This window comes from Peromyscus californicus, unplaced genomic scaffold (genome assembly GCF_007827085.1).
Source record: "Peromyscus californicus insignis strain IS unplaced genomic scaffold, ASM782708v3 Scaffold_17__1_contigs__length_78620276, whole genome shotgun sequence".
NCBI lineage: Eukaryota > Metazoa > Chordata > Mammalia > Rodentia > Cricetidae > Peromyscus > Peromyscus californicus.
Window position 1 is genome coordinate 3,097,847 of NW_026294469.1, and position 26,238 is coordinate 3,124,084.

Consider the following 26,238-nt stretch of genomic DNA (forward strand, 5'->3'; position numbering starts at 1 on the left):
AACAGCCTTCGGCTCTGGACAGCCGCCACAGGGAAAACAAAGGGCCCTCTGGACCGCTGGCAGGGCTGGCTGTCTCCTTGTTCCTCTCAGGGCAGCAGGCGTCAGCCCAAGCCTGCTGCCCTCCGAGAGCTCCCTTAGGCTTCTGTTGACGCCTCCAGAAACAAACAGCAGTGAATGCCCAGTGAAAGAATCTAGCTAACCATGAAGTCCTGGGGAGGTTTTCCCCTTTCCCTTTATAACTTTGTATGCAGTGTGAATTATCATCAGTACAAATTCAAATACTACACAGTTCAAGATTAACAATTTTGAGTCGGGGGTCTTTCAGCCTAGGCTAGTCTCAAACTCGCTGTAGATGACCTTGAACTCTGGATCCCGAGCGCTGGGACTGGGCTTCTGACACCATGCTCAGCTAATACAATTTTCTTTTAGCAGTATTTTTTCTCCCATGCCTGGGAAAAGTAAGCACACTTACCTACGTAGCTGAGTAAGACAGGAAGAAATATCAATCCGTGAGTGGCTCCGAGTAAGACCATGGCTAAGTACATCCTGAAGTAAAATATCTCGAAAATTTGAGATTTGGCAAAGGCCAACACTACAATCCCTCCAAATTTTGTAAGTGTGATTCCACTGAATACCTGAAGAGGGAGAAATGACCTGTTAGCACTGTCACACAAACCTGCCCGAGCATCAGTGTCCAGAGGGTGTGGGGCAGCTGCAGAACTGCTGAGACACCGCTCTCTACCTAAAATGGTTTGCACGTGTTATCTGAGGATGTGTGAGTGCAGATGTGGGGGGCCGGAGGCTGACTTTGGGTGTCTTCCTCAGTGGCTCCCCACCTTATGTGCTGAGACAATCTCTCTGAAACTGGAGCTCAGACAGCTGGACTGGCTGGCTAGTGAACTGCAGGGATCCACCCCTCTATCTATCAGGGCTGGTGTTACAGATGTGTACCACTGCACCCACCTCCTATGTGAGTGCTGGGATTCAAACTCAGGTCCTTGTGATTGTGTGGCAAACACCTCACTGGCTGAGCCATCTCAGCCCTGGATAAAAATCTTAGAAAAGGCCAGGCGGTGGTGGCGCACGCCTTTAATCCCAGCACTCGGGAGGCAGAGGCAGGTGGATCTCTGTTAGTTTGAGGCCAGCCTGGGCTACCAAGTGAGTCCCAGGAAAGGCGCAAAGCTACACAGAGAAACCCTGTCTTGAAAAAAAAAAATCTTAGAAAAGGTCAGAAGGTAGTTGCGATATGCTTTCCTGGAAAACTGTCTTCTACCTTCAACTATAGTGGCCTTGGCTTTTTGGTTCAAATCACGCAATATCTGAACCAAGACACGTTCTTAACGGAAACTAAATGTAAAAAGATTACGGTGTGGGGGTGGGCAAGCAGCATGCATGGGAGCTCAGAGGCCAACTCTGTGGAGTCATTTCTCACTCTCCATTTTTTTGACGTGGGTTTTGGAGATCCAAACCAGGCTTGCAGAACAAGCTCCTTTGACCTGCTGAGCTATCTTACTGGCCTGGGAAATAGTTTAAGTATCTGACGTTACAAAGCAAATGCTTAAGTTTTCAATCTACTAATATTTTCTGCAGCGGCCAAGTGACAGAGGGGAGCAGAGGGATAAAGAGCTGCATCAAAGACCTCCAGGCATCAACTACAAGAGAGCTCAGTGGATGCAGCAACTTAGGAAATCCTTGCCGTCACCACACAGTGCTGGTGTCCGGCTCTCTCAGGTCTAGATTTCCTCAGTGTCCTGTTTAAGCCATCCAGCTGCCTATAAGAGACCACACAAGGACAATTCTGAGGAGCTACAGGTCTGTTCAAGATGCAGCCGGCTATTTAGTGAACTGAAATTTTGTCATTGCTGGGAGCTGCCATTTAAGGAATGGATCCAAATTCTGCTTTACCTACTCAATTTGTGTGTCTTCTGAGAAGCAGCCAGTCTCTGAGAGGCACCCCTGTTGTAGGCCCCACCTCTCCTGGTGCCTAGCATACTCACAGAACTACCCATGTGGGCCAGCGCCTCTTCCGCTCGGCTCACTCGGCTGCCTTTGGTACTCATCGTGAATGCTCGTGTTATATGGCTGCAGAACTCCACAGAAATGCCACAGCTCTGAAATAAAGCATTCCTGTGAGAACAGATCTTTTTCAGCTGAAAATTCCCCCAACTACAGCAGGAAACTCTGAAGTCCTCTGGGCACTACCCAGAGCTCCACTTAACTACAGCATCTTGGCTTTGATGGACTTTTCTGGAAACTTTCCAAGGTTACCTGTTCTTCCCACTGTGCCAGCACATTCCTTCCTTTGCGTTACCACTCTGAAGGTGTTCTTATCTGAATGTTTACCTTTCATTAATACTTTTCAAGCTCATGTCTTCAATACTTTCTTTTTGTTGTTGTTTTTCGGGACAAGGTTTCCCCATGTAATCTGGCTGTCCTGAAACTTGCTCTGTAGACCAGGCTGGTCTTGAACTCAGATCCACCTGCCTCTGCCTCGAGTGCTGGATTAAAGGTGTGCCCACCATGCTGGCTACATCTCCAGTACTTCCTAACTACCTGGCAACTCTACGGGAAGCCTTACAGAGTAACCCGGGAAGTACAACTCGGGCGGCTTGATGTCGGTAGGCTACAGGTTTCTTGGTTTTCAGACAGAAGCTCATCTAGTTCTGGCTGACCTCAAATGTACTGTGTAGCTAAGGGAGGACTTTGAACTTCTGACCCTCCTACTCTGCCTCCCCGGTGCAGGGCCACAGGTGTGCACTCCAGAGCTTCCATAATGCCGGGGACTGAACTCAGGATCCATCATCCTGTGCACGCACTCTACCACACTGAGTGAGTTACCCCAGCCTTTGCTTCTCGTTTTTGAGACAGCATCTTAATTTGTAGTCCAGGCTGGTCTGGAACTCACTGTGTGGTTGAGACTGGCCTCGAACTTGCAGGAGTCCTATCTCAGCCTCTTGAATGCTGGGATTAGAAGTGTGTGCCATCACACCAGGTCACGTGGCTTTGTTGTCCTTTCTGAATGATGGAGACAGTGCACCCCCACTAGATCATGGAACCACATTTTCACGTCACAGCACCATGAACAACCCTACTCACTACAGCTGCAAAGAGAAGGAGAGGAGATTGCAGCCTTGAACTTGCAAGCCTCCTGCCTCAGCCACCTGGACGTTGTTGGTGAGCTTCCACTCCAGATGTTCTCAGTGCTCCCTCAGTGCCAGCCTGACTCAAGCCCTCGTCCCATCTCTCCCTGTGCACTAAGAGCAAAAGGCAGCCACAGCATTCCAGGCCCTCTCGGAACTTACATGAAACCCAAGGAACAATTCATGCAAGGTCACAGGAACTAGGGACAACGTCAGAGTCGGGCAGGACTCACCATCACCAAGTTGACCAAGGAAACAGCATTCAGACTGATGCCCCACAGCCACATAACACCGAACATGTTGACCAGGATCATGGCTATGGTGATACACATGATGACTGCAGACCACAGCTCACAGCCCAGAACCACCAAGGTCACCAGAAATATGGAGCCCAGAGACACACTCAGGTTAAAGATGGTGTCGTCAATAATGGTCAGGTACTGTTCATAGAAGACGTAGAACACACTGGGGAAGAGAGTAGCTGGTTAGAGCTCGCACTCCTGGGGTCATCCCTCTCTACCCTACCACCCTGCAAAGTGAGGAGACTGCTGAAAGGTAACAGACACCCCAGGAAACCACCTGGATCGGCACGATGCACCTAGAGCCACCCAACTATCTTTGATAGCCACTGACATCCAAAGAACGACCGGAAACTAACTGCAAACGTGTGTTTACTTACAGTTTTCACTTATAAGACTAATTCCCTGCTGCCTCATAAACACTCCCAAAGAATTCCATTGGTTGTTAGGAAAAGAAACAAATGATCCAGGGTGCTCTGGGAACCACCCTGGGCTGTGACACTGTTAGCCAGCTCTGCCTGAGAATTAGGACATGCACTCCGAAGAGCCACACAAAGAGGCTGCCCCCAGAGAGGCTGCCATTCTTCAACTGAGATCATGCTTACTGTGTGAGAAAAGCAATCGTTTGTTTGCTCCACCTTCCTTATCTTTCAAGGAAAAGCAGCAGCAGCAGCAGCAACTAGAAAATAAAAACTCTAACCCCAGCAAATGAAAAGTCTATCAAAGCACTACCCCGGGTCCTGAGCAGGCAGAGGTCCCTGCCAGCTGCTCACTGCATGACTGGCATGTCCCTTGTGTCCCTGCTCTATGTTACTTCATGTGTCTCTCTGGGCTGGGGCAGCACACTAAATCTGGCGTCCGTGGTCCCCAGAGCATCGAAGATGCTCCAGATCTTGGCCTTGCTCACCTCAAATGCCCCACATACACCACTCCTGGCTAAGGGTACAGCAGGTGTCAGAATGAGAGCTAGAGCTCTGCAATCCCACCCCCCCACCTCACCCCCAAATAGCCCTCCGTGCTTTACCTGTACGGGAACACGCGGTAGTTACTCCCCTTAGCTCTCATGGTTTCTGTGATGTTACTGGCTACAAGCTGGGCTTTTTTCATGGCATCAATATAGTCAGCGGAGGTCTTAAGTACAGTGTGGTAGGTCATAAAGTAAGTGGCCCCAACATAAGTGTCATCTCCGACGATGTTAACAGCTGAACCGTAGGCAGCATGTCCCCTGAGGTAGAGTCAGGGGTGTCAGAAAGGCTATGGTTTGGAGCAGTAGAAGGGTAGGACATGAGCACTCTGGGTGACCTCCCTCGGAGGTCAGAGGATGAAGGAGGCTTTGCCTCACTGTCTTCCTGTTGCGGTTTGTGTGGTGCACAGCGCTACTGTTTCCCCATCCGGTTCCATTCAAAACCAAACATCATGCAGAGCTGACCTGGTACTGCTCTCACAGGGAAGGGCAAGGACCTGGACTCGAACCCACGCTGGCAGAGTCCCCTCACCTCAGCCCCAACAACCCCTCTGTGAGTGGGCTCACCAGCACATGCCCACGGGCTGGGAGTGCGAAATGGGTCAAGGCCAGTGAGGTGTTTGGCATGACACTACACTACTTTGGCTATTACTTTCTAACTGAATTGCAAAGAACTCCCATGCTCTGGAAGAAAATTCCAGAATAACCTCGATAATCACAGGCAAAGCAAGTTCTAAGATCTACTCTTCTCTTACTTTTTAGAGGTAGTCTTCACCAGAACTAGCAGAAATCTCAAAACAGACATGACACACACAAGTAAGAAGACTGCTCAAATGTGATTCTTATAAAAATCAAGCACATCATGTGAGTTACACCACACACATGTGGTATTCAGCTTTCACCTACAAAAGCTTCCCAATCAATCCTCTTATCTTTACTTTTTCTGGACCAGACAAGGGCCCACATGTTCCTGTTCATGTGGGTAATGGGCAGTGTGGTAGTTTGAATGTAACTGGCCCCTGTAAGCTCACAGGGAGTGGCACAATTAGAAGGTGTGGCTTTGTTGGGGGAAGTGTGTCACTGTGGAGGTGGGCTTTGAAGTCTCCTAAGCTTAAGATATTAGCCAGTGTCTGAGTTCTCTTCCTGCTGCCTGCAGATCAAAGATGTAGAATTCTCAGCTCCTTCTCCAGCACCATGTCTGCCTGCATGCTGCCATGTACTACCATGATGATAATGGACTAGACCTCTGAAACTGTAAGCCGGCCCAATTAAATGTTTTCCTTTATAAGAGTTGCCACCGTCATGGTGTCTCTTCATAGCAATAGGCTCCCAAAATAAAACAGAAGTAGGTACCAGGGACTGGGGTGTTGCTGTGATAGGCCTGACCATGCTTTTCTTTGGAGGAATTTAGACTTTGGGACAGGAAATCAGTGGAATATTTTAAGCAATGCTTAATGGGCCATACTAGTAGGAGCATGGAAGACAGGGGTGCTGAGGGTGATTTGAACTGTGGGGACCTGGTTCAAGAGGTTTCAGAGGAGAGGAATGTTAGTGTGTGGCCTAGAGACTGTTCTTGTGATATTTTGGTGAAGAGTGTAGTTGCCTTTTGCCCTTGCTTGAAAAGTCTGCCTGAGCCTAAAGTGAAGAGTTTGGATTAATTGCATTGGCAGAGGAAATCTCAAAACAGCCTAGTATAGACTCTGTTGTGTGATTACTAGTGTTAACTCAAAGAGGATTTATAATGAAAAGGAGCAAGCTGAGAAAGGAAAAATACAAAATGTACAATTTGAAGAGAAAAAGGCCACCATAAGTGGAATGGAGCTAAGCCAAGGAGATAAACAGATAAAGAAATGTAATAAAGGGAGTGGTGACCTCAGGGCAAGATCCCACCCAGGTAAGCTTCCAACTTGTGAAAAGGAACTAAAGAAAAAGTTTTAGAGCCTGGTGTGGTGATGCACATCTTTAATCCCAGCACTCAGGAGGCAGAGGCAAGTGGGTCTCTAAGTATGAGGCCAGCCTGTTCTACAGATCAAGTTCCAGCACAGCTAAGCTTAGGCAGTGAAGGAAACCATGGAAAACAGAAAGCTGGTAAAGATGTAATTGAACAAGGGGAACATGTCCCAGCCCCAGCAAGCAGCAGAACGTGGCAGCTTTGGCCACATGGTTCTGGCTTTAGAGTCAAGGATGGAAGAAATAGGTTATGGAATCTTCCTCCATGACCAAGGAAGGCCACAGAGGCCACATGTGTGTCAGGGGTGTCCCTGAACGGAGACTACAGAGGCCACTGTGTGAAGCTTTGAAGGTAAAGCATGGATTGCCTTGGAGACCCCAAGATGCTGTAGATGCCAGAGCTGTGGGGTAACTGCCGAGGAGAGATGCTAACAGGGAGTGGAACCAGCCTAAGGGAAAGAAGTGTGCTGCAGTCAACAAAGCTAAAAGGAGTTGGAGATCTGGAGAGCATTTTGACATCACATGGAGATGCAGAGTTTGGAGTTTGCTGTGGGATGTCGTTCTGTATGCTGTGAATATGTGTTGATTCTACAGGACACAGAGAAAAGCAACTTAAGAGACTCTAGGCCTATAGGCTGAAGATGGATGCCCCAACATTGCAGACAAATTTTGGGTGACTGTCCAGGAACCCAGCTGTCTCTGTCATTCTAGTTTTTTGGAAGTTGCTTACAATGCACTTCCTGCTTACTTAGGTAATGTTATATCCTTCTGGTCTTGAATGTAGTTGAAGACTAGATAGTTATAATTTTCCTTAGTCATGATAAAAGATAAATTAGATATGAAACTTTAGACTCACAAATAGATAGGATAGATGATAGACTATTTTCTTTAATTTTGCCAAATACAAACAGACTAGATATTGTAACTGTAATTCTTGCTTGATAACTGTTTTGTTATATGTAATTTTACTATGTTAAAGTTTCTTTTTGATTAGACAGAAAAGGGGAAGTACTCTAGTATGTCATTCTGTATGCTGTGAATATGTGTTGCTCTCATTGGTTGATAAATAAAATGCTGACTGACCAGTAGCCAGGCAGGAAGTATAGGCAGGGCAAGCAGACAAGGAGAATTCTGGGAAGAGGAAGGTTGAGTCAGGAGTTGCCAGCCAGACACAGAGGAAGCAAGATGACAAGGCAGAACTGAGAAAAGGTACCAAGCCATGTGGCTAAACATAAATATGAATTATGGGTTAATTTAAGTGTAAGAGCTAGTCAGTAATAAGCCTGAGCTAATGGCCAAGCAGTTATAATTAATATAAGCCTCTGTGTGCTTACTTGGGGGATACAAGTTGGGGAGATTTGTCCTGACCACTGGCCAGCCGGAACACAGGAAAACTTCTGACTACAGGAGTTTGCCCAGCTGGTTTTTGGTCTTGCTTTGGTCTAGTATTTCCTCAATATGCTCCATTTCCTATGTTTTGGAATGGTAATGTATATCCTGTGTCATTATATGTTGGAAGTATGTGATCTGATTTTTCATTTTGATTTTACAGGGGGTTACAGTTAAAAGATTGCATGAATCTCAGAAGAGACTTGGAACTTTAGACTTTTAAATACATTTGAAACTATTATAGATTATGGGAACTTTTTGAAGTTGGACTAAATAAATTTTGCATTATGATATTGTTACAAGCCTATGGGAGTCAGGGAGTGGAATGTGGTAGTTAGAATGTAATTAGCCCCCATAAGCACGTAAAGGGTGGCACTATTAGGAGGTGTGTCTTTGTTGGAGGAAGTTTGTCACTATAGGGAGCAGGCTTTAAGGTCTTCTACGCTTAAGCCATGCCCAGTGTGGACACAATCTCATTCTGCTGTCTGTGGATCAAGATGTAGAACTCTCAGCTCCTTCTCCAGCACCATGTCTGCCTGCACACTGTCATGTCCCACCAAGATGATAATGGACTGAATCTCTGAACGTGTAAGTCAGCCCCAATTAAATGTTTTCCTTTATAAGAGTTGCTGTGGTCATGGTGTCTCTTCACAGCAATAGAAACCTAACTAAGACAGGTGGTCTGGCTGGCTGAGGATTCAGACAGCTCATACTTTCACATGGCTGGGGTAGCAGGGATTAGAAGAACCTAAACCTTAAACTGTGGCAACATTACCAAAACAGAGATGCTGTTCCTTAAACCCACTGGCACAATGGAACTGCCATGGGCCTCTTACTCTCTAGTGTGTCTACCCTGGCCTCTGCTTCTTCATGATATGCATAGGAATCTGCCTCCATCCACATACCCAGGGTCAGGACAGGAACCACAGCATGGAAAATGAGTGCCCAGTGAGGATTAGATCTGCTGAAAACTGATGAGTTTTCTTTAAATTGGGTCTTTGCTTTTACAGGGCTGAGACAGGGTAGAGAAGAGGCCCTTTCCCACAAGCTGACTCATCCAGACTCTGCTTCCTATTTCAAGTTAAAGCTACGGTGGATGCTTATCTGACAGGGCTCTGCAGCACTTACCCTTTGCCACACTTGGGGTTGGGGTTATCGGAAAGGAACATGGGCAGGAATCTCATGAACTCTTTCCCTTGAGGTCTCTGTTTGCCCTCTGCAGTCAGAGGTCTGCAGCGGACACAGGTTGGGTCAATCACTGGCAACAGAGGAGAGCCAATCATTAGAAAAATGAGCCTCAAGATTTAAACAGCAACAACAAACACTTAAGACGAGGTACAATGCTTTCCTGCACCCTTCCCTCCTTCAGACGCTTCAGCTCCGTGTGATTTCATAGTGCAATAAACGTCAGACCCACGTCATTTCATCAAACCATCCAGCAAACCCTCCTGAAGGAGGTGCCCTGTTCCGAGGAACACCAAACAACACAGGACTCTCAGCTTTCATGGAGAAAATTAAAGTAGTCTGCACAAGATGAGAGGCCTGATGGGGACCCGGTGTCCTGGATCTGCAGTCCTGAGCCAGGACATGTGCATGCATGGCTGAGGAGAAGGATACTGACAAAGGGAAGGAGATGCAGCCCCAACACGGACAACAGGCACAAATTAAAGCAAAATGAAATGGTTAAGGGATGCTACCATTTTTCTGAAATAAAAAAAAGGAAAGCTCTAGAAAAGGAGATCAAAGTACCAGAGGCGTTGCAAAACTGTTGAGTGGCACTGTAGAGTCTGCAGCAGGAGGACTGTGGTGCGATCCAGTCAAAGTAATCGTCAATCCAGGAGGAGGGGGCGAAGCCTATGCGGGTGCTGAGAAAAGAGAAAACGACTGCCTTGCTGGGGACTCCCTGGAGACGTCAGCCCTTCCCTCCCATTTGGCACGGCTGCACTGGCGTGACTGGACACAAACCTTCGTGACAACGCGTGGCCAACGAGCCTGCTCTGTGCACAGGAAACTTGGTCTAACAGACCTTTTGAAATACAACAAAAAGCAACTTTCCCAAGAAAATTTGTTTTTAGTGAGAAATTTCAGGCCTGAGTTGATTCCGGCCAAGAGTTCCTCCTGTGGCCTGTTTGTGCTAAAAGACCAAAGCTGGACATGGTGATGCACATCTGGTCTGCAGCCCTAACTCCCAGGAGCCTGAGACGGGGCAAGCTCCGAGTTCAAGACCGGCCTGGGCTACACAGGGAGACCCTATCTCAAAATAAACACATCAAAGAGAAAAAGAAGTACAAAGGACCAGGCGGTCCTGATACTGACTAGGCGTCCAGCTCAGCTGCGTTAAATATCTGCTGTACCAGGGAGTCATTGTCACAGCCCATGCCGCCGCACACCATGTTCTGCCCTCTGTGAGTAGCGTAGTTATGACCTTCCTCCAGGACAAAGTACACAGGCGGACCCGAGTGCAGGTACTGCCCGAGTGATTTGAAATAATCGATCACGTAGGAATCCTGAAAGAAGACCAAAGAAGAGAAGAGTACGTTTGGAGAGAGCTAAAGGAGATGGAGACTACTAAGGTAAAAGAGGGAGCCCGAGCCGCCAACCTAGACTCATGGCTCTCTTCCCCAGGTCCCAGTGCGCACGGTTGCTAAGCCCCAACCAGAGGGGACCTCAGAAGGTGACCTCAGGAGACTGGCTGCTCCATCCCTAAGGCTGTGCCATGAAGAACGGTGTGAGTTCATAGGGCCCGTGGCCCACTCCAGCAGAGCCCTGGAGTTCACTGTCGCCCCTTACATGACCTACATTCGGAAGCAAGCATTAACACCCCCACACACGCTCTGAAAACGACTCATCATCAGCTAAAAGTTAAAGAAAAGAAAGCGCCTTACATTTGGCATTGAGAGAGACTGATCCAATCCGATTTCTACTTTGTTCACGACTGCAATACTGAATGACAGGACACCCACAAATACGGCTACCTGGAAGGAAAAGCAAATGGCAAGACACCAATTGCTAATGTAACAATAAACTGAAGAACAGAAATAAAACCTTACAGACAAAAGACATGATACTGTTTTCTTTTTGGTAGTATTAGAGGTTGAACCCCATGCCTTGCATAAGGCTGGGCAAGTACTCTACCACTGAACTGCATTCCGAGTCCAAAGCCAGACTTTGCTAGAGTAAGATAGAAAATCCAAGGATAGCCCAGTGGTGGTGAAGCACACCTTTAATCCCAGCACTCGGGAGGCAGAGGCAGGCAGATCTCTGTGAGTTCGAGGCCAGTCTGGTCTACAGAGAGAGCTCCAGGACACAGAGAAACCCCATCTCAAAAAACAAAAACAAACAATAAACAAGCCGCAGAAGGGACCTCGCTACCGTACTATTTGCCTTTGTACTTTGGCAGTGTATTAACAGTGATTGGAATCGCCATCCCAAGCCTCAGAAGGCATGTGGCACACCTGTGAAGGGAGAGAAGACAGAGAAACCACAGAAAAGTCCGCACCACAATTGGTCGCAGCCAGTCCTTCATCAGAAGGGGGGCAAAGGAGTTCTTGAAGAAGCGGAACAGGCAGCTCTCGGAGGCCTGGATGCCTCTACCGTCGTCAGCACCTCTGACACAGCACAGGATGTCCAGCCGATTTTTCTGAGGGTACAGAGAGGACGAGGATATGGAAAGACCCTTGACATGACCTAGACTTTAGACTCACACATATCCTGGAACTTACCTCTTGCCTCTTAATATCTAAGCCCAAGAGGCTCACAAAGCAGGTAATCTGAAGGAGGAAGTCGATGAGGACGGCCAAGCCCGCAAACAGAGAGAAGGTGTGGACGGCCGGCATCGAGGACAGTGCCCCTGCAGGGAGAGGAAGGCAGTCACACCACTTAGAGGACTGCGGCTCTCAGGGCCATGCTGCCGTGCACATAGGACCCACACGATACCGATCATTTTAGGATCAAAACTATTTTTAATAGGTTGTCAGTATTTAATAGTGGAATAAGATTTACACAAAAATCTAGATTCGCCATATTATTTAGGGGTTAAAAAAAATCAAACTTTGTGATGCTGGGCTGGCCACATGATCCTAGAAACAAACATAGGCATCTGCCTCTTTAGATGGGACGTGTGCCGTCCTGAGGATGCCAAAGCAAACGGTAAAGTTTGCTGAGGTTGGGCTGATGCTGAGGCTCCGTCCCCGCTGCTACCATGGGCACACTTGCACTGCTTTCCTTAGAAGTGAAATGCTCATTCCCTGTGGCACCTGTGCCTATCGGGGCACAGTAAAGACCACAGGCTTCAAAGATTCTCTCTGTAGAAAGGAAGAGCGACGAGGAGCCAGCATGAAAGCTCGCCACCTAAACTAGCCTACAATGGCCCGTGTAAGAGCTGGCGGTCACGTGGGCACTGCGGCCTGTGACCTCAGACAATGTGAGACTGTCTCCTCAGCACAGACTTCCAGCCTCGTCCAGCCTCTACAAGGACCGAGTCAGTTTCTCTTTGGACACTTTGGAGATGGGCGGGGCCGGCAGCATCACTACTCAGGGACGGCTCTGCACCAAGGACTCCCTGAGGAACCGGCTCATTCTGGCTCCTTGCACTGAGGCACCACAAGCAGCTCTACTCATTAACGAGCCTGTTGCCCGGGGAGCGCGTGTTCAGGGAGGAAGCCCGTCTGGAAACAAAGGCAGAGCCTCCTGGACGCCAATGTGTGAGGCACTGCCAAGGTCTCCGTGGGCACGCGGGGTGCCATTTCCCGATACTAACACGTGCTACAGGCACCAGACGCGGAGGAGACGGAAGAGCTCAAGTCCCTGTCACCGTGAATCCCAGCATCACACTGTTCTGGGACACACAGTTGAGAGAGCACTTGAAAGCTGACTCCCGAGACACCGCCAATCGCCAAGACATGGCGGTTCAGCAAGCGGCACTCCAACATGAAACAGCTCACAAAAGGGAGCAGCACTGGGGCCAAAATACCCAGCAAGCTAGAGTACAATCTACAGCACGATTACCAAAGAAAAACGCCGAGGTCTCAGAAAAGGACGACAGGAACATAGTAGGGGCCACTTCCCCAAGGATCCTGCCCAGTTGCTGATCCAGGGTCTCCTCCTGAAGACGCTCATCTCTCTTGAAGGAAAGAAAAATGCACTATTACAATTTCTCTGTAACAGAAACGCCATCTCACTCCTGTCTTGTGTTACCTCAGGGTAAAGGAGGGGTGGCTGGATGAGCAGCTGCAGCAGCTAAGCCCACCGGTGAGCTGCCGAGCCACTCCGCCTGGTTAACTGAGATCACCAACCTGGGCTCGGGCTATCAGACAACCGTTGGCACATGGGCTGCAGGAGGGTGGATGCCACTGAGTCTCCACTCAGACGAGGACGGACCCCAGGCAACTGAGATCACGTTCTACGATGGCAGACTGTGTGGACCCTGTGCCATCAGCGGTGCCTCAGGACACCACAAATCTGCTACGTGTCTGGAATCAATTTAACATCCCTCATACGTGAAATGACTTCCTTGGTGTCAGTTCTTATAAACACATGTGAAAATGATATTTAATACCAAATTCTTATTTTCTATATGTTCCACACATCAAAGAAAGGGCTGAAATTCTTGGTCCAACGATATGCAGAACAAATCAGAGACACCAAGGAGCTGCTGAGGAAAAGGATGTGAAGCTGTCTGTATTGTTACAGGCAGTGGGGGGTACTTGCTGGGCAGGCATTCACAAACACCAGAGCCTGCAAGTCTGAGCTCCCTGAGGCGACGAAGATTTACCTGGTAGGTCTGCACGAGAATGAAGATGTTGTCCACCCCGACAGCCAGCACCAAGAATGGGATGACTTCGATGACAATGAGGGTCAGTGGCATCCCCATGTAGCTGAAGATGCCCAGGGAGCAGGCCACTGAGCTCAGCACTATCAGGATCCCCGCGATGCCCAGCGAGATTTTAGAGTCCACCTGATGTCAGGCAAAGGCAGAGGTCATCAGAGAGCGCTCTTTGTCCTGCCTGTTACAGGGTCTGTCCAAAACAGGAGTTAAACGTGCAGTGCACAGTGCGAGAGGACACAGAAAGACTTCCAGGTTTCTCCCTAGCAACAAAGTTCATGTGCTCACAGGCAATGGCGTGGGCAAACAGGAAAAAAACAAAACAAAAAAACAAAAACGCAGTTTACGTGAAGTAAACCTTAGGTTTACAATGAAGAACCCAGATGCAGAAAAGAGAAAGCTCCTGTCAGCGTGATGTTCACTGAGACACCACACCTGAGGCAGCTTTGGGAAGAGTGAATTAGTAAGGCTAGGAAACGCGGCATGCCACGGTTCGTACTGTCGTTTCTAGCACAGATATTCACGGCCTCTAACACCCTCCCCACGTGCCCCTCACACTTACCAGAAGCCTGCTACAGCTCTGGATGTGTCCCAAGGCCAGGGAGATGTACAGGAACATGATGGCGTAGCTGATGGCAATGGTGAACACGTCACTCTTACTTTCCCGATTGAGCTCGTCTTCAATGCTTCGCTCAGCGATGAAAGAGATGGTCAGATTGGGGTTTTTGTAGTTTTCCACAAACTTAATAAACCTAAAGGGTAAACAAGTTTTTACATTTTTAATTAAAAACTACACGACAGTTGAGTAAGAGTGGTCTCAACATTTATGACAAACGCCATCCTGCTTAACTCTGCCCAGGAGCCTGGGAGGATGCCCTCAGACTATGGGCAAATTCCAGCTGCTGACTGGTCTGCCTTTTGTGGTGGTGTGGAGCACCAAACACAAGACCCCGGGCACCCGAGGTCAGCGTTCCACCCCTAACTGTAACCCCAGTCCTGAAATTCTACTGTTCTACTGTACTGTTCAGAAGATGTTTAAAATTGGCTCACAGTTTTGTTGATTTTTGTTTGTTTGTTTGGCTGGTTGGTTGGTTTTGTTTACAGAGACACCTCTCATTATAAGCCCAAGCTGGTCTAAGATTTCTGAGTTCAGTGATCCCTTTGCCTCAGCCTGAGTACTGGGGTCACTGGCATGCACCACCATGGCAGGCTTAATGAATACATAGACTCATAGAGCAAAGTTTTAAAAGCAGATATATAAGTTCAACACCACTGTAGATCCCATCTGATTTCTTTATTGGACATCATAAGCTGCTTCTAAAGTTCACATGTAATTGCAAGGCCCCAAGCAGCCATAACAGACTGAGATGAACAAAGAAGGACTCGCATTTTCTAATTCCAAACTTAGCACAGCGATCAAGAAAGTGTGACAGGGGCTGGAGAGATGGCTCAGCGGTTAAGAGCACTGGCTGTTTTTCCAGAGGTCCTGAGTTCAATTCCCAGCACCCACATGGTGGCTCTCAACCATCCGTAATGAGATCTGGTGCCCTCTTCTGGCCTGCAAGCATGCATGTAGGCAGAACACTGTATACATAATAAATAAATAAATCTTAAAAAAAAAAAAAAAAAGAAAGAAAGAAAGTGTGACACTGGCATAGAACAGACAGACAGACAAAACCATGACAGCAAGACCTACGGACATACTGTGTCTGATGAAGATGCATGACCACTCCACCGTGGAGAGAAAATGGTTAAAGACTAGCTATATGCAGAGTGAAGCTGATCCTTACCTCATGCCATACACAAGAATTAATGGGCTGGGAGTGGTAGTGTAGGGCTGTCAAGGGCTAGCCTGAGCTCTAAAGCAAGACCTGGTCTCAAACCAAGGGCTGTGTATGTAGCTCCACGGCAAAACATTTGCCTAGGGTAGAGGCCTGGGTTTGAAAGATTCAAATGGATCAAGCAGAGGAGTTAACATTATAAAATTCTCAGAAGAAAACACAAGAATAAGTCTGTCATTGTGTTGGATCATGGCTTCTTAGATACATGAAAAGTAAGGCAATGCAAGGAAAAATCTGACCTTCAAAAGCACAAAGTGGGAGAACCACAGAAATGGAGGAAATATCTTGAAATCACATATCTGATAAGGGACTGACTTCTACCTAGAATATGTATCAGAATTTTACAACTCTAAATAATAAAAGTACAGACAATCCAATTAAAGTGGGCAAAGGATATGGAGACTAAGTTCATGAAAAGATGCTTGAGATTTTTAATCAAGAAAATGCAAACCACAGGGCTGGCTCCCATGGTGGAGCACCCACCGAGCATGCGCAAAACCCTGGGTTCTGCCCCTGGCACTGAGCAAAACAGGTGGTGCAAGCCTGTGATCCTAGCACTCGGGAGGCGGAGGCAAGAGGGTCAGAAGTTCAAGACCATCCTCAGCTACACAGCAGGTTCAAGGCCAGCCTGGGCCACACGGGACAGTCTAAATCACAAAAAAGGAATCAGAAAACGTTACTCAGTGCCACTCATCGGAACAGCCGGCATGAAAAGGTCAGATAAAGCATGCAAGCACAGATGGGCATCACCACACAGTGGAATCCACCAATCAGTCTTCAAACAATTAAAGCAGGATTATGGTAAGACCCAGTGATTCTGTTCCTACGGATATAAGTCTGTCTCCAAAGGAAATGAAAATATGTCTGATAAAAGTGCACAGACAAACATGCACAGAGCCATTCTTCAGAACAGTCCAAAGACTGATGCAACCCAAACGTGTGTCAATGATAAATGCACAAACAAAATGTGGTATGGTTATACACTGGAGTATTTGGACAAAAAAGAGAAACAAAGCATTGACATAGTTCACTATATGGACAACCTTGAACACATGAGGGTAAGCAGAGGAAGCCAGACACAAAAGTCCACATATATAAACCATATACAACATTTCACAGCAGTAAGGTCTATGAGGACAAAAGGCAGATTTGTGGTTGCCTAGCGCTGTGGGTGAGAGGCTGAGAAGACAGGGTGGACAGGACAGCTAAAGGAAACAGTATTTATGCTAACAGAACATTCGATTGGCTGAGGCCTTAAATGGAAGACTCAAAATGAGTGGACTGTACAAAGGTGTATGAATATGTCTGTATTCTTGCACAGAAATACCTGTTTAAACCGCCTGCTGTAGGTAAATCTGTTCAAAGACTTCTTAGTATAGCTACTACCAAGTGAAAACGATCCCATAACTCAGATCTCAAGTGCACACACTGCCCACGTCCAGCCCCATGAGTGACTCACTCTTTTTCCCAGGCCTGGGCCCTCTGGAGCTTCTCTGTGTCATTATAGTAATTGCTGACAGGGAAGGTGATCACAAGCGCCGTGGCATTATTGTAGTTCTGATCTAGAAAGCAAAAATGTGACATCAAAGAGCCGAGTACGAGCATGCGAAGTCAGAGAAACCACAGTCCATTGCTGGTCTCCCACTAGAGTTCCTTCCGTGAGCAGGAGCCACAGAGCGGGCCTGTGCTAGCTCAGGTAACACAAACGCAAAGCGTTCCGACAGTCACCACTCAGGAAGAACCGCCTCCACTAAAGACAAGGAAGCATCAATTCTTGGGTATTTTCCTCTTTTACACTTCTTTTTATTAACTATACATAATGGGCCTTACTTCAATATTTTTCATACATGTCTATAATGTATTTTGAACACATGACGCCCAGTGACCTCTGCTGCACTTCCCACTCCTGCTCTTCTAGTCCCTCTCATACTTTCAGATGAGGTTTCTATAGGTAGCCCAGGCTGTCCTGGAACTCACTCTGTAGCCCAGGCTGGCCTTGAAGTCACAGAGATCCACCTGTCTCTGCCTCCTGAGTGCTGGGATCAAAGGCGTGCGCCACCATGCTGGCCAATGATGTTTTGTGTGGACAATGGTGGTTCTTAGTGACACAGTGTGTGGACAATGGTGGTTCTTAGTGACACAGTGTGTGGACAATGGTGGTTCTCAGTGACACAGTGTGTGGACAATGGTGGTTCTCAGTGACACAGTGTGTGGACAATGGTGGTTCTTAGTGACACAGTGTGTGGACAATGGTGGTTCTCAGTGACACAGTGTGTGGACAATGGTGGTTCTCAGTGACACAGTGTGTGGACAATGGTGGTTCTTAGTGACACAGTGTGTGGACAATGGTGGTTCTCAGTGACACAGTGTGTGGACAATGGTGGTTCTTAGTGACACAGTGTGGACAATGGTGGTTCTTAGTGACACAGTGTGTGGACAATGGTGGTTCTCAGTGACACAGTGTGTGGACAATGGTGGTTCTCAGTGACACAGTGTGTGGACAATGGTGGTTCTTAGTGACACAGTGTGGACAATGGTGGTTCTCAGTGACACAGTGTGTGGACAATGGTGGTTCTCAGTGACACAGTGTGTGGACAATGGTGGTTCTCAGTGACACAGTGTGTGGACAATGGTGGTTCTTAGTGACACAGTGTGTGGACAATGGTGGTTCTTAGTGACACAGTGTGGACAATGGTGGTTCTTAGTGACACAGTGTGGACAATGGTGGTTCTTAGTGACACAGTGTGTGCACTGTAGAAACTTCAAAGTAGGCAGAGAGATGTTTATTGAAAAATTTCTCCCCTTTCCAAATTTTTGTTCTAGTCTAGTTCTCCTCCTCAGGCTGTGGCCAGCCAGCTGCCAACAGTTTCAGAGCACACAAGCAGACACACGTGTGCGCACACGAGCAGACACATGTGTGCACACACAAGCAGACACACGTGTGCGCACACGAGCAGACACACGTGTGCACACACAAGCAGACACACGTGTGCACACACAAGCAGACACACGTGTGCACACACAAGCAGACACACGTGTGCGCACACAAGCAGACACCTGTGTGCACACACGAGCAGACACACGTGTGCGCACACGAGCAGACACACGTGTGCACACTCAAGCAGACACACGTGTGCACACACAAGCAGACACACGTGTGCACACTCAAGCAGACACACGTGTGCACACACAAGCAGACACACGTGTGCGCACACGAGCAGACACACGTGTGCACACACAAGCAGACACACGTGTGCGCACACAAGCAGACACCTGTGTGCACACACAAACAGACACCTGTGTGCGCACACAAGCAGACACCCGTGTATTCTCTTTCTTCTTTTCACAGAGAGTGACGTCTACTCTCCAACAGTATAAAGTTATGTACACTGGAACCTACTGCGTCACACATCTGAGAACTTTGGAGGCTGAGGAAGGTAAGTGTCTGTGGCTAGTCAGGGCCACCTGGTCAAGTTCTAAGCAGCCTGAGCTACAGAGCAAGGTCCTGTCTCCAAACACAAACAAAACTCACAGAAAACCGTCTTAAGAAATTGCTCCGTCTCAGTATATAAAGACAGAAAATGCTTTTATTCTTTTGTGCAGTGTCATATGCTCCAGCATAATGCAACCAGTGGACATCTCTGCAATTTTAAAAAATTACAAAATGACTACAAAGGCTATCTACAAATATTTTAATACATAAAGTTCATATTTGTAGAATCAATTTTTTCCTGTCATCTTTGAGTCAAAACTATGAGTGTGTCCAATTTTTGATAAAACTTCTCTACAAAGTTTTGATCCTGTATTAAACAAAATATCGAGTCCGACCTTGGGCAGGTTTTATTTTATGTGCTATAGACACACCAGAGCAAAAGACAGAAGAAGCCATCCCTGCTTGGGGCCTAGAGCCTAGTAACTAGGCAACCTTGCAGGTCTTCACCAACAGGGTTTTCTCAGTTCTGTGGCTTTCGCCAGTTCATTGGGTACAAAGACTGAAGTGATCTCACTTCCCAAACAGAAGTGAACATGAGTATTTCCTCCATATAATTGAAGTCATTTTGGGGGCTGCAGGCGAGACACACTTGCTGTGCAAACACGAAGACCTGACTTTGGACCCTAGCATCCCCGTAAGGTGGGAATGGTCAGTCACACCGCCTGTTACCCAGCATTGTGTGGAGCAGGACCGCCGGGGCTTGCTGGCCAGCGGCCTGTTCCAGGTGCAGTGAGAGACCCAGTTTCAAATAAAGTGGAGAGTGACAGAGGACTCCTGAGGCCCTTCTCTGGCCTCTGTGCACACAAACATGCACCCTGTCCCATCCCTGCCATGTGAACCACACACCACACACACACCACACACACACATACACACACACACACCCCACAAACACACCACACCCCTCCCACACACCCCCCCACAAACACACCACACCCCTCCCACAAACACACCACACACAGACCACACACACACACAAACACCACACACACACCCCCCACACACACCACACACACACACACACACACACACACACACACACACACACACACACACACACCCCACAGACCACACACACACACCTACACACACCCACTGGCATCTATATTGCTTCTTGTAACTTTCAACTACTTTAAACTCGACCCTCCCACCACACAGCCCTTTTTATTAATAGAGAAATGTCGTCTGTTATGAACAGTAATAGGTGTATGTGCAGTTTCTTGCCTTTTACTTTTTAAATGTTTTTTTGAAAGGCCAGCAAACAAACTTCATTGAGAAGAAATAGCTCCCCATGGCCAGGAAGGTGCTAAAAAATGAGTTTTCCTCTTGTCTTAAAACAAACTGTACGCTCTCTTTCACACACGACTTTAGAATTCTTATGCAGTCAAATTCAGTCTTTCCTTCTGTGGCTTTTGAGTCTTCTTAAAAAAAAAAAAATCCCTCATGTTTTTCCCAGTTCTTTAACAGTTTCACTTTCCACACAACCCTTCTTTGATCTCCTGGAGTTTACTCAGATGGAAGGAATAAGAAACCAGATCCAGCCAGGTGGTGGTGGTATACACCTTTAATCCCAGCACTTGGGAGGCAGAGGCAGGTGGATCTCTGTAAGTTTGAGGCCAGCCTGGGCTACAGAGTGAGTTCCAGGACTGTCTCAAAAAAAAGAAAGAGAGAGAGAGAGAAACCAGACGCACTTCCCCTGTGGGAAGGCCGGTTATGACATCATTCTTTTCCCACCGTGTAAGAAAGGGCTTTTTATGACGGTGAGGCAGAACCTGTCTCAGATACAGATCACAGCTTCTCTCCTCCCTTCGGAGGGAAGAAAAGCTACCTGGCCTCTTTAGCAACTGGAGAAAACCTGTTTGGCTGGCAGCATGATCAGGCTGCAGATGTTGGAGGTGTTACCTAGCCAGGTGTACCCCAAAAGCAGTTGCCCTAGGAAGCAGAGGCCATAAACAACTGCTGAGTCACTGTCCTGACTGGTTTAAAAAAACAACCCACTTCTTTTTGTTTTCTTGTTTTGTTGAGACAAGATCTCACTATGTAGCCTAGGCTAGTCCCAAACTAATATTTCCACCTGCTTCTACTTCCTGAATGCTGAGTATTTTAGGTGTGTACCACCAAACCTGGCTCACTTCTTTTAAATCCTGAGTAAAATTCAACCCCAAAGCTAAAGGAGATATTTTTAGGATTCAAGAGATGGGACATTAAGACTTCTTGATTTCCGAATTGTAAACACTTTGACAGCTTCTTACCGTCATAGCCACCCAGCACAAGCCATGGGAACACAGGTCCTCCAAATGTACCCAGGCAAGGATCGTGGAGCATACTCGTGTCGTTCAGAGAGGCGGGGGCCCTGCCAGAAGTTCAGAAAAACTCAGTCAGAACCTCCAAGACACAGCAACCTAAACACTTCAGGGGCGGCGTCTGCATTCCAAGACACTCAGGTTCCTTAGTTGAATAAGACATCGGTCACCACCTCTAGGGAATCAAGCCACTGGGCACCAGCCAGGCCCAGTGACACATGGTGCTGTGTGAGGACAGTCGGGTAAAGGGAACGGGCAGCAATGAGGACGAAGTAGGCGAAGGAGATGAGTTATACAGAAGCCTCCTCACCTGTATTTGTGAGCCCTCGTGCTGTCATACAAACAAAGGCGGGGGTTAAAAACCGTGAAAGACTGATGCTCAACAACCAAGTTACCAGAAAACCAACTGCACAGAGAATCAAGGCATTTCTGGCAATGTCCTCTCACATTGCATTGTGTGACGTCAATGCAACCCTCGTTCCGAACACGTGTGCTTTGCACCTCACATGCTGTCACAGCACACGTCAACAAGTGCAGCCTGATTCAAGATTACTGTGTGTTACAGACTGCAGAGTGTCACCATGCACAGTTTTCTGCTCTTCTCTGGAGAACAAAACCCTCCAGTATTTCCCTCCGGGATGTTCCCCGGCATGGGTCACACTATAATACTATACACTGACTTGGACCATATTGTGTTGGAGTGGTGTCATTTTCAAAACTAATACTTAAGTTTCATAAAATTTGTTAAAAGACTTGTGGCTCGGGATTAAGTCAGTATTTCCAACAATTTCTAAAACTGCCCTAAACATACCTCTGCTCTTTTATACCATATATTTATGAGAAGAAATGCTCTGAGCACTGATCATTGTAAAATCAAAATACTGATCAACTCTGAAAGGCTTTGAAGATGGTCTGTGCTGGACAATGTCCATCCAAGATTTTGTTCTTTATGTCAAAATGAGTACACCCACCTCATTAGTATGTAAATCTGCTTTCATCTTTAATGATAAGTATACCAAAGAAGTGCTTCAAAACAAATCTCATGATTTATCACCAGTAGATTTTTTTAAAATTGATTTTATGTATATGAGTACTCTGTCTTCAAGCTTTATCAGAAAAGTGAATCAGATCCCATTACAGATGGTTGTGAGCCACCATGTGGGTGCTGGGAACTGAACTCAGACTCTGGAAGTGCAGCCAGTGCTCTTAACCATTGAGCCATCTCTCCAGCGCCACCAGTAAATGTTTGATCTATACTCATTTTATATACCACTACACCTAAGAATCCATAAAAATGTCTTGGGTAAAAAGGGATCATGAGTGGAATAAACTGTGCTCATGACTGGAGCAAACAGGCATGAGGCAGGGAGAAAAGCAGGGGGCTGGTGTCTGGAGTGGTCAGCCTCATCTTGGAGCATGTGGCTCACAGAGTCAGGCTCCCAGGAGAGGAGGCAGGGCTGCAAAGGAAGAGAATCAGGCTGTGCGGGGAAACAAGGATTCAGTGGCACCATGCTGAGTGGTTCAGATTTTATCCCAGAGACTGCAGGATCAATCAGAGTTCTGGGAGATGCACTGCACAGCTATGTGCAAAGTGGAAGGAAGAAAGCGGGCCAGACACAGGAAGCAGGCTGGCCAGCCAGGTTTGTGTAATAGCCTGGGCAGACATTTCAGGACAGTCATCACCAAACTCAGCCGGGCATTTGGGAAGTTCTCTAAAAACATCGCCCTTCAGAGCTGCCAGGATGAGCCCTGGAGGCAGGTGGCATTACAGGGAGCAGTCCTTTACCCCCAGGCTGACCACAAAGGGAGAGAAGAGGCCACACAGAGGTTAAAATGCACAACACAACCACCACCTAAGGAAGGTGCAAGCTGGGGACGGGCCTGAGATCACGAAGGGTGACTACTGACCACGCCCATCATGGGAGGCTGGCCTGCCTGCTTCCTGTGTCTGGCCCGCTTTCTTCCTTCCACTTTGCACATAGCTGTGCAGTGCATCTCCCAGAACTCTGATTGATCCTGCAGTGGCATGCAGCTCACGGGAGCGCCATCACAGGCATGCAGCTCACGGAGCGCCATCACAGGCAGGCTCCGAGCCTGAGCCTCAACTCTGATGAGACGTCTGTGTGCCTCTCTCCCACACTTTCATTTTTTGATTTGTACCACAGGAAACCAGTTTTTCCTCCAAATATAGAAATTTTACACTATTGAATTTTTTCCAGTCACCCAAAGCTCTGTCCCACCATCTGCACAGTGAGGAATGATGGTGTAGGCTTATGAACATGTGTATTCACGTCTCAAGCCCACAACCTGCTCTCAGTGGCAGCATCACTGAGGAGTGAACACAGCCAGCAGCTGAACAGTCACATCTAACACAGACACAGTTTAAGGTTACGAGAGTTCTTGGTCAGAGCTGCACTGTGGAGAAAGTAAGCTGAGCAGCACACCCATCAGAGACCTAGTCATTTCCCTGCTCCCATGGTGAACAGCTGGACACACCTGTCCAGCCCAGGTCAAGAGCACTCAGGGATGGTAGGCCTACCAGGAGTCAAGTCACTCTTCCTGACAAGCCGGCTCCCTCACAGGTCACTCAAGCTGGATGACTAATCCCAGTTATAAGGCTGCCCTGACACACAGCCTCCCAAAGGGAACCTCCTTGAAAGGAGGCTGCGTGCATTAAAACTAAGCTTAATGACAGAAGGTTCTATTTGAAGAACAAGAAAAGTACAGTGGACTCCTAACTCCAGGAGGAAGGATGACCCTGTAAGCCGCTGATGTGTGCCTGCTCTTCCCCGTACGTCCCGAGAAAGCTCCTACCCCAGGGCCTCAGCGTTTGCTGCTCATGCTGCTCGGACACTTTCCTCCTCCGGTATCCACAGGCTCCCTCCTTCTCTTTCCCTCTGAACAATTCTACAGTCTAAGGCAGCACAAAACCCAAGCCTTAGTGCTCAGCCTTAGTGCTCTCCTCACAGCCTCATCCCTCCTGACAGGACAACACCCACAGTCCTATACCACACATAACTGTCTCTCTCAGCGGCAGACCAGATACAAGACTGTGTCCCCTGGAATTGTGTTGCTCAGCGGCATCACAGTGGTCTAAGGTTTGTACTAAATTAAGAACGACATTTTCAGCAGATGCCCCCATTGCAAAGCAAAATGCAAAGATTTATTTGTCTATGGTAGCTCTCCCTCTGTTAGAATGCGAGCTTCTCAAAGCACATCTTGCTCTGTCTACTGGGTCTCAAGACCCATGAAAAGAGTAAGCAACAGAAGTTCTCAAGTACCAACAGGGCACAAGAATGGCCGCTGCCACTTACCGTACACAGTATAGAAAGTGCGTGTGGTAATCGGCATATACATAGAAGACATCGCCTACTTGGTGGTCCAGCACCGAATGGCTGTTCTGGAAGTAATTTAACACACTCAGAATGGTGCAGTTCTTGTTGTATGGAGAGAGAGGGGCCACACAGATGTCCTGAAGTGTCACGGTCTCATTGCCATAAGATGCAGTGATACTTTCAATGGCAATCTGTAAGTCAAGAACCTGAAGGATTTTGAAAATAAGAAAATCCAGAAACATGTCAGGCTTCCTTAGATGGTCACCAAGCACACTGCCCTGAGAACTCAGACGATAAAGATGCTTTGAGCAAATACTCCGGAGGATGGGGGAAGGTTGTACCACAGCATGGTGAGGGCCAATGGCTCCTCTTAACAGAAAATTGGGATGGAGAGCTCCTGTTAGCGGTTTCTGGGAAGGAGGCATCATTACCGTAACAGACCTCAACACTGGACACAAAAATCATCCTTCCCCCTTCTCCCAGCAAATTCTTGGTCTTCTGACATTGTCCCTTGCCAAAAATATACCACTTCCCACCTTGGCCTTTTATGTATACATGCCTTGTGACCATTTATGTATATGCGTGCATTTTCTAATAGAAGATGTTATCTGGTGAGAAAATTTCAATTAAGGAATTGCCTAGATCAGACTGGCATCTAGGGGCATATCCGTAGGGGACTGTCTTTAACAGTGAAGTGGTGTTGGACGGCCTAGCCCACTACGGGCAGCACCATTCCCCAGGCAGGTGGTCCTGGATTTTATAACGAGAAAGCTAGCTGAGCACAAGCCTGCCTCACAACCAGCAAGCCCGCTGCCTTCAAGTTCCTGCTCAACTCCCTTTAGTGATGACTGTGCGCTCTGAGACTGTAGGCCATCGAAGCCCCTTCCTCCCCATGTGGCTGTGGGTGAGGGTGTTTATCCCAGCAACAGAAAGAAACAGGACAGTGCTGCACCCTCCGTGGCTAAGCGGTGACTGCAAATGGTGGGTTACCTGGTGCAGAATCTCTTTGTCCAGTGGCGGCCCAAAGGGCACATCAGATCCTGAGGGGTACGGCTCATAGATATGAACACTGGTGCTGGGGGCCTGGATAATGAGCTGCTCTGTGCGGAAGAAAGGCCCAAAGTGCTTATCAAAGTACTCCTTCTCCAAGCGGGCCCGACTGTGAGGGGCTGACCAGAGCTCCACAGGATTGGTGGTGACCCGGACAAACACCAGCCCAGAAGAACACGCAGCGATGAAGACCAACGAGAAGAAAATGACGCAGGTGGGGTTTCGGACACAGAAAGCTCCCCACTTTGTGAACATGCGCCTCAGACAGCTGTCGAAGGCTGCACCGAGTGGGTCACAGCATGAGGCCTCCCCTGGGAGAGTGAGGGAAGGAGAGAAGGGAAAGTATTGAGTGCTATGGGGTGCTGGGAATCCGGTCTGCAGCTGCTCCACGCTCACGGTCCCCACACCTGCTCCACGCTCACGGTCCCACACCTGCTCCACGCTCACGGTCCCACACCTGCTCCTCACGGTCCCCACACCTGCTCCACGCTCACGGTCCCACACCTGCTCCACGCTCACGGTCCCCACACCTGCTCCACGCTCACGGTCCCCACACCTGCTCCTCACGGTCCCACACCTGCTCCACGCTCACGGTCCCCACACCTGCTCCACGCTCACGGTCCCCACACCTGCTCCACGCTCACGGTCCC

General features: G+C 48.0%; 1 protein-coding gene across 1 annotated transcript in view; it reads right to left on the reverse strand.

Moving 5' to 3' along the window:
* Npc1 (NPC intracellular cholesterol transporter 1) overlaps positions 1-26,238 on the reverse strand; it is a 55,817-nt gene that overhangs the window by 1,072 nt on the left and 28,507 nt on the right. Inside the window, exons 8-24 of the mRNA XM_052741537.1 lie at positions 25,529-25,899; positions 24,518-24,744; positions 21,153-21,253; positions 16,867-16,969; positions 14,129-14,318; positions 13,516-13,698; positions 12,750-12,864; positions 11,465-11,592; positions 11,242-11,382; positions 10,628-10,717; positions 10,059-10,249; positions 9,492-9,607; positions 8,871-9,000; positions 4,464-4,664; positions 3,374-3,605; positions 1,998-2,111; positions 473-635 (exon numbers count right to left, since the gene is read on the reverse strand). Coding sequence (XP_052597497.1) covers positions 473-635; positions 1,998-2,111; positions 3,374-3,605; positions 4,464-4,664; positions 8,871-9,000; positions 9,492-9,607; positions 10,059-10,249; positions 10,628-10,717; positions 11,242-11,382; positions 11,465-11,592; positions 12,750-12,864; positions 13,516-13,698; positions 14,129-14,318; positions 16,867-16,969; positions 21,153-21,253; positions 24,518-24,744; positions 25,529-25,899 — 2,796 coding nt within the window. The remainder of the gene's footprint in view (positions 1-472; positions 636-1,997; positions 2,112-3,373; positions 3,606-4,463; positions 4,665-8,870; positions 9,001-9,491; positions 9,608-10,058; positions 10,250-10,627; positions 10,718-11,241; positions 11,383-11,464; positions 11,593-12,749; positions 12,865-13,515; positions 13,699-14,128; positions 14,319-16,866; positions 16,970-21,152; positions 21,254-24,517; positions 24,745-25,528; positions 25,900-26,238) is intronic.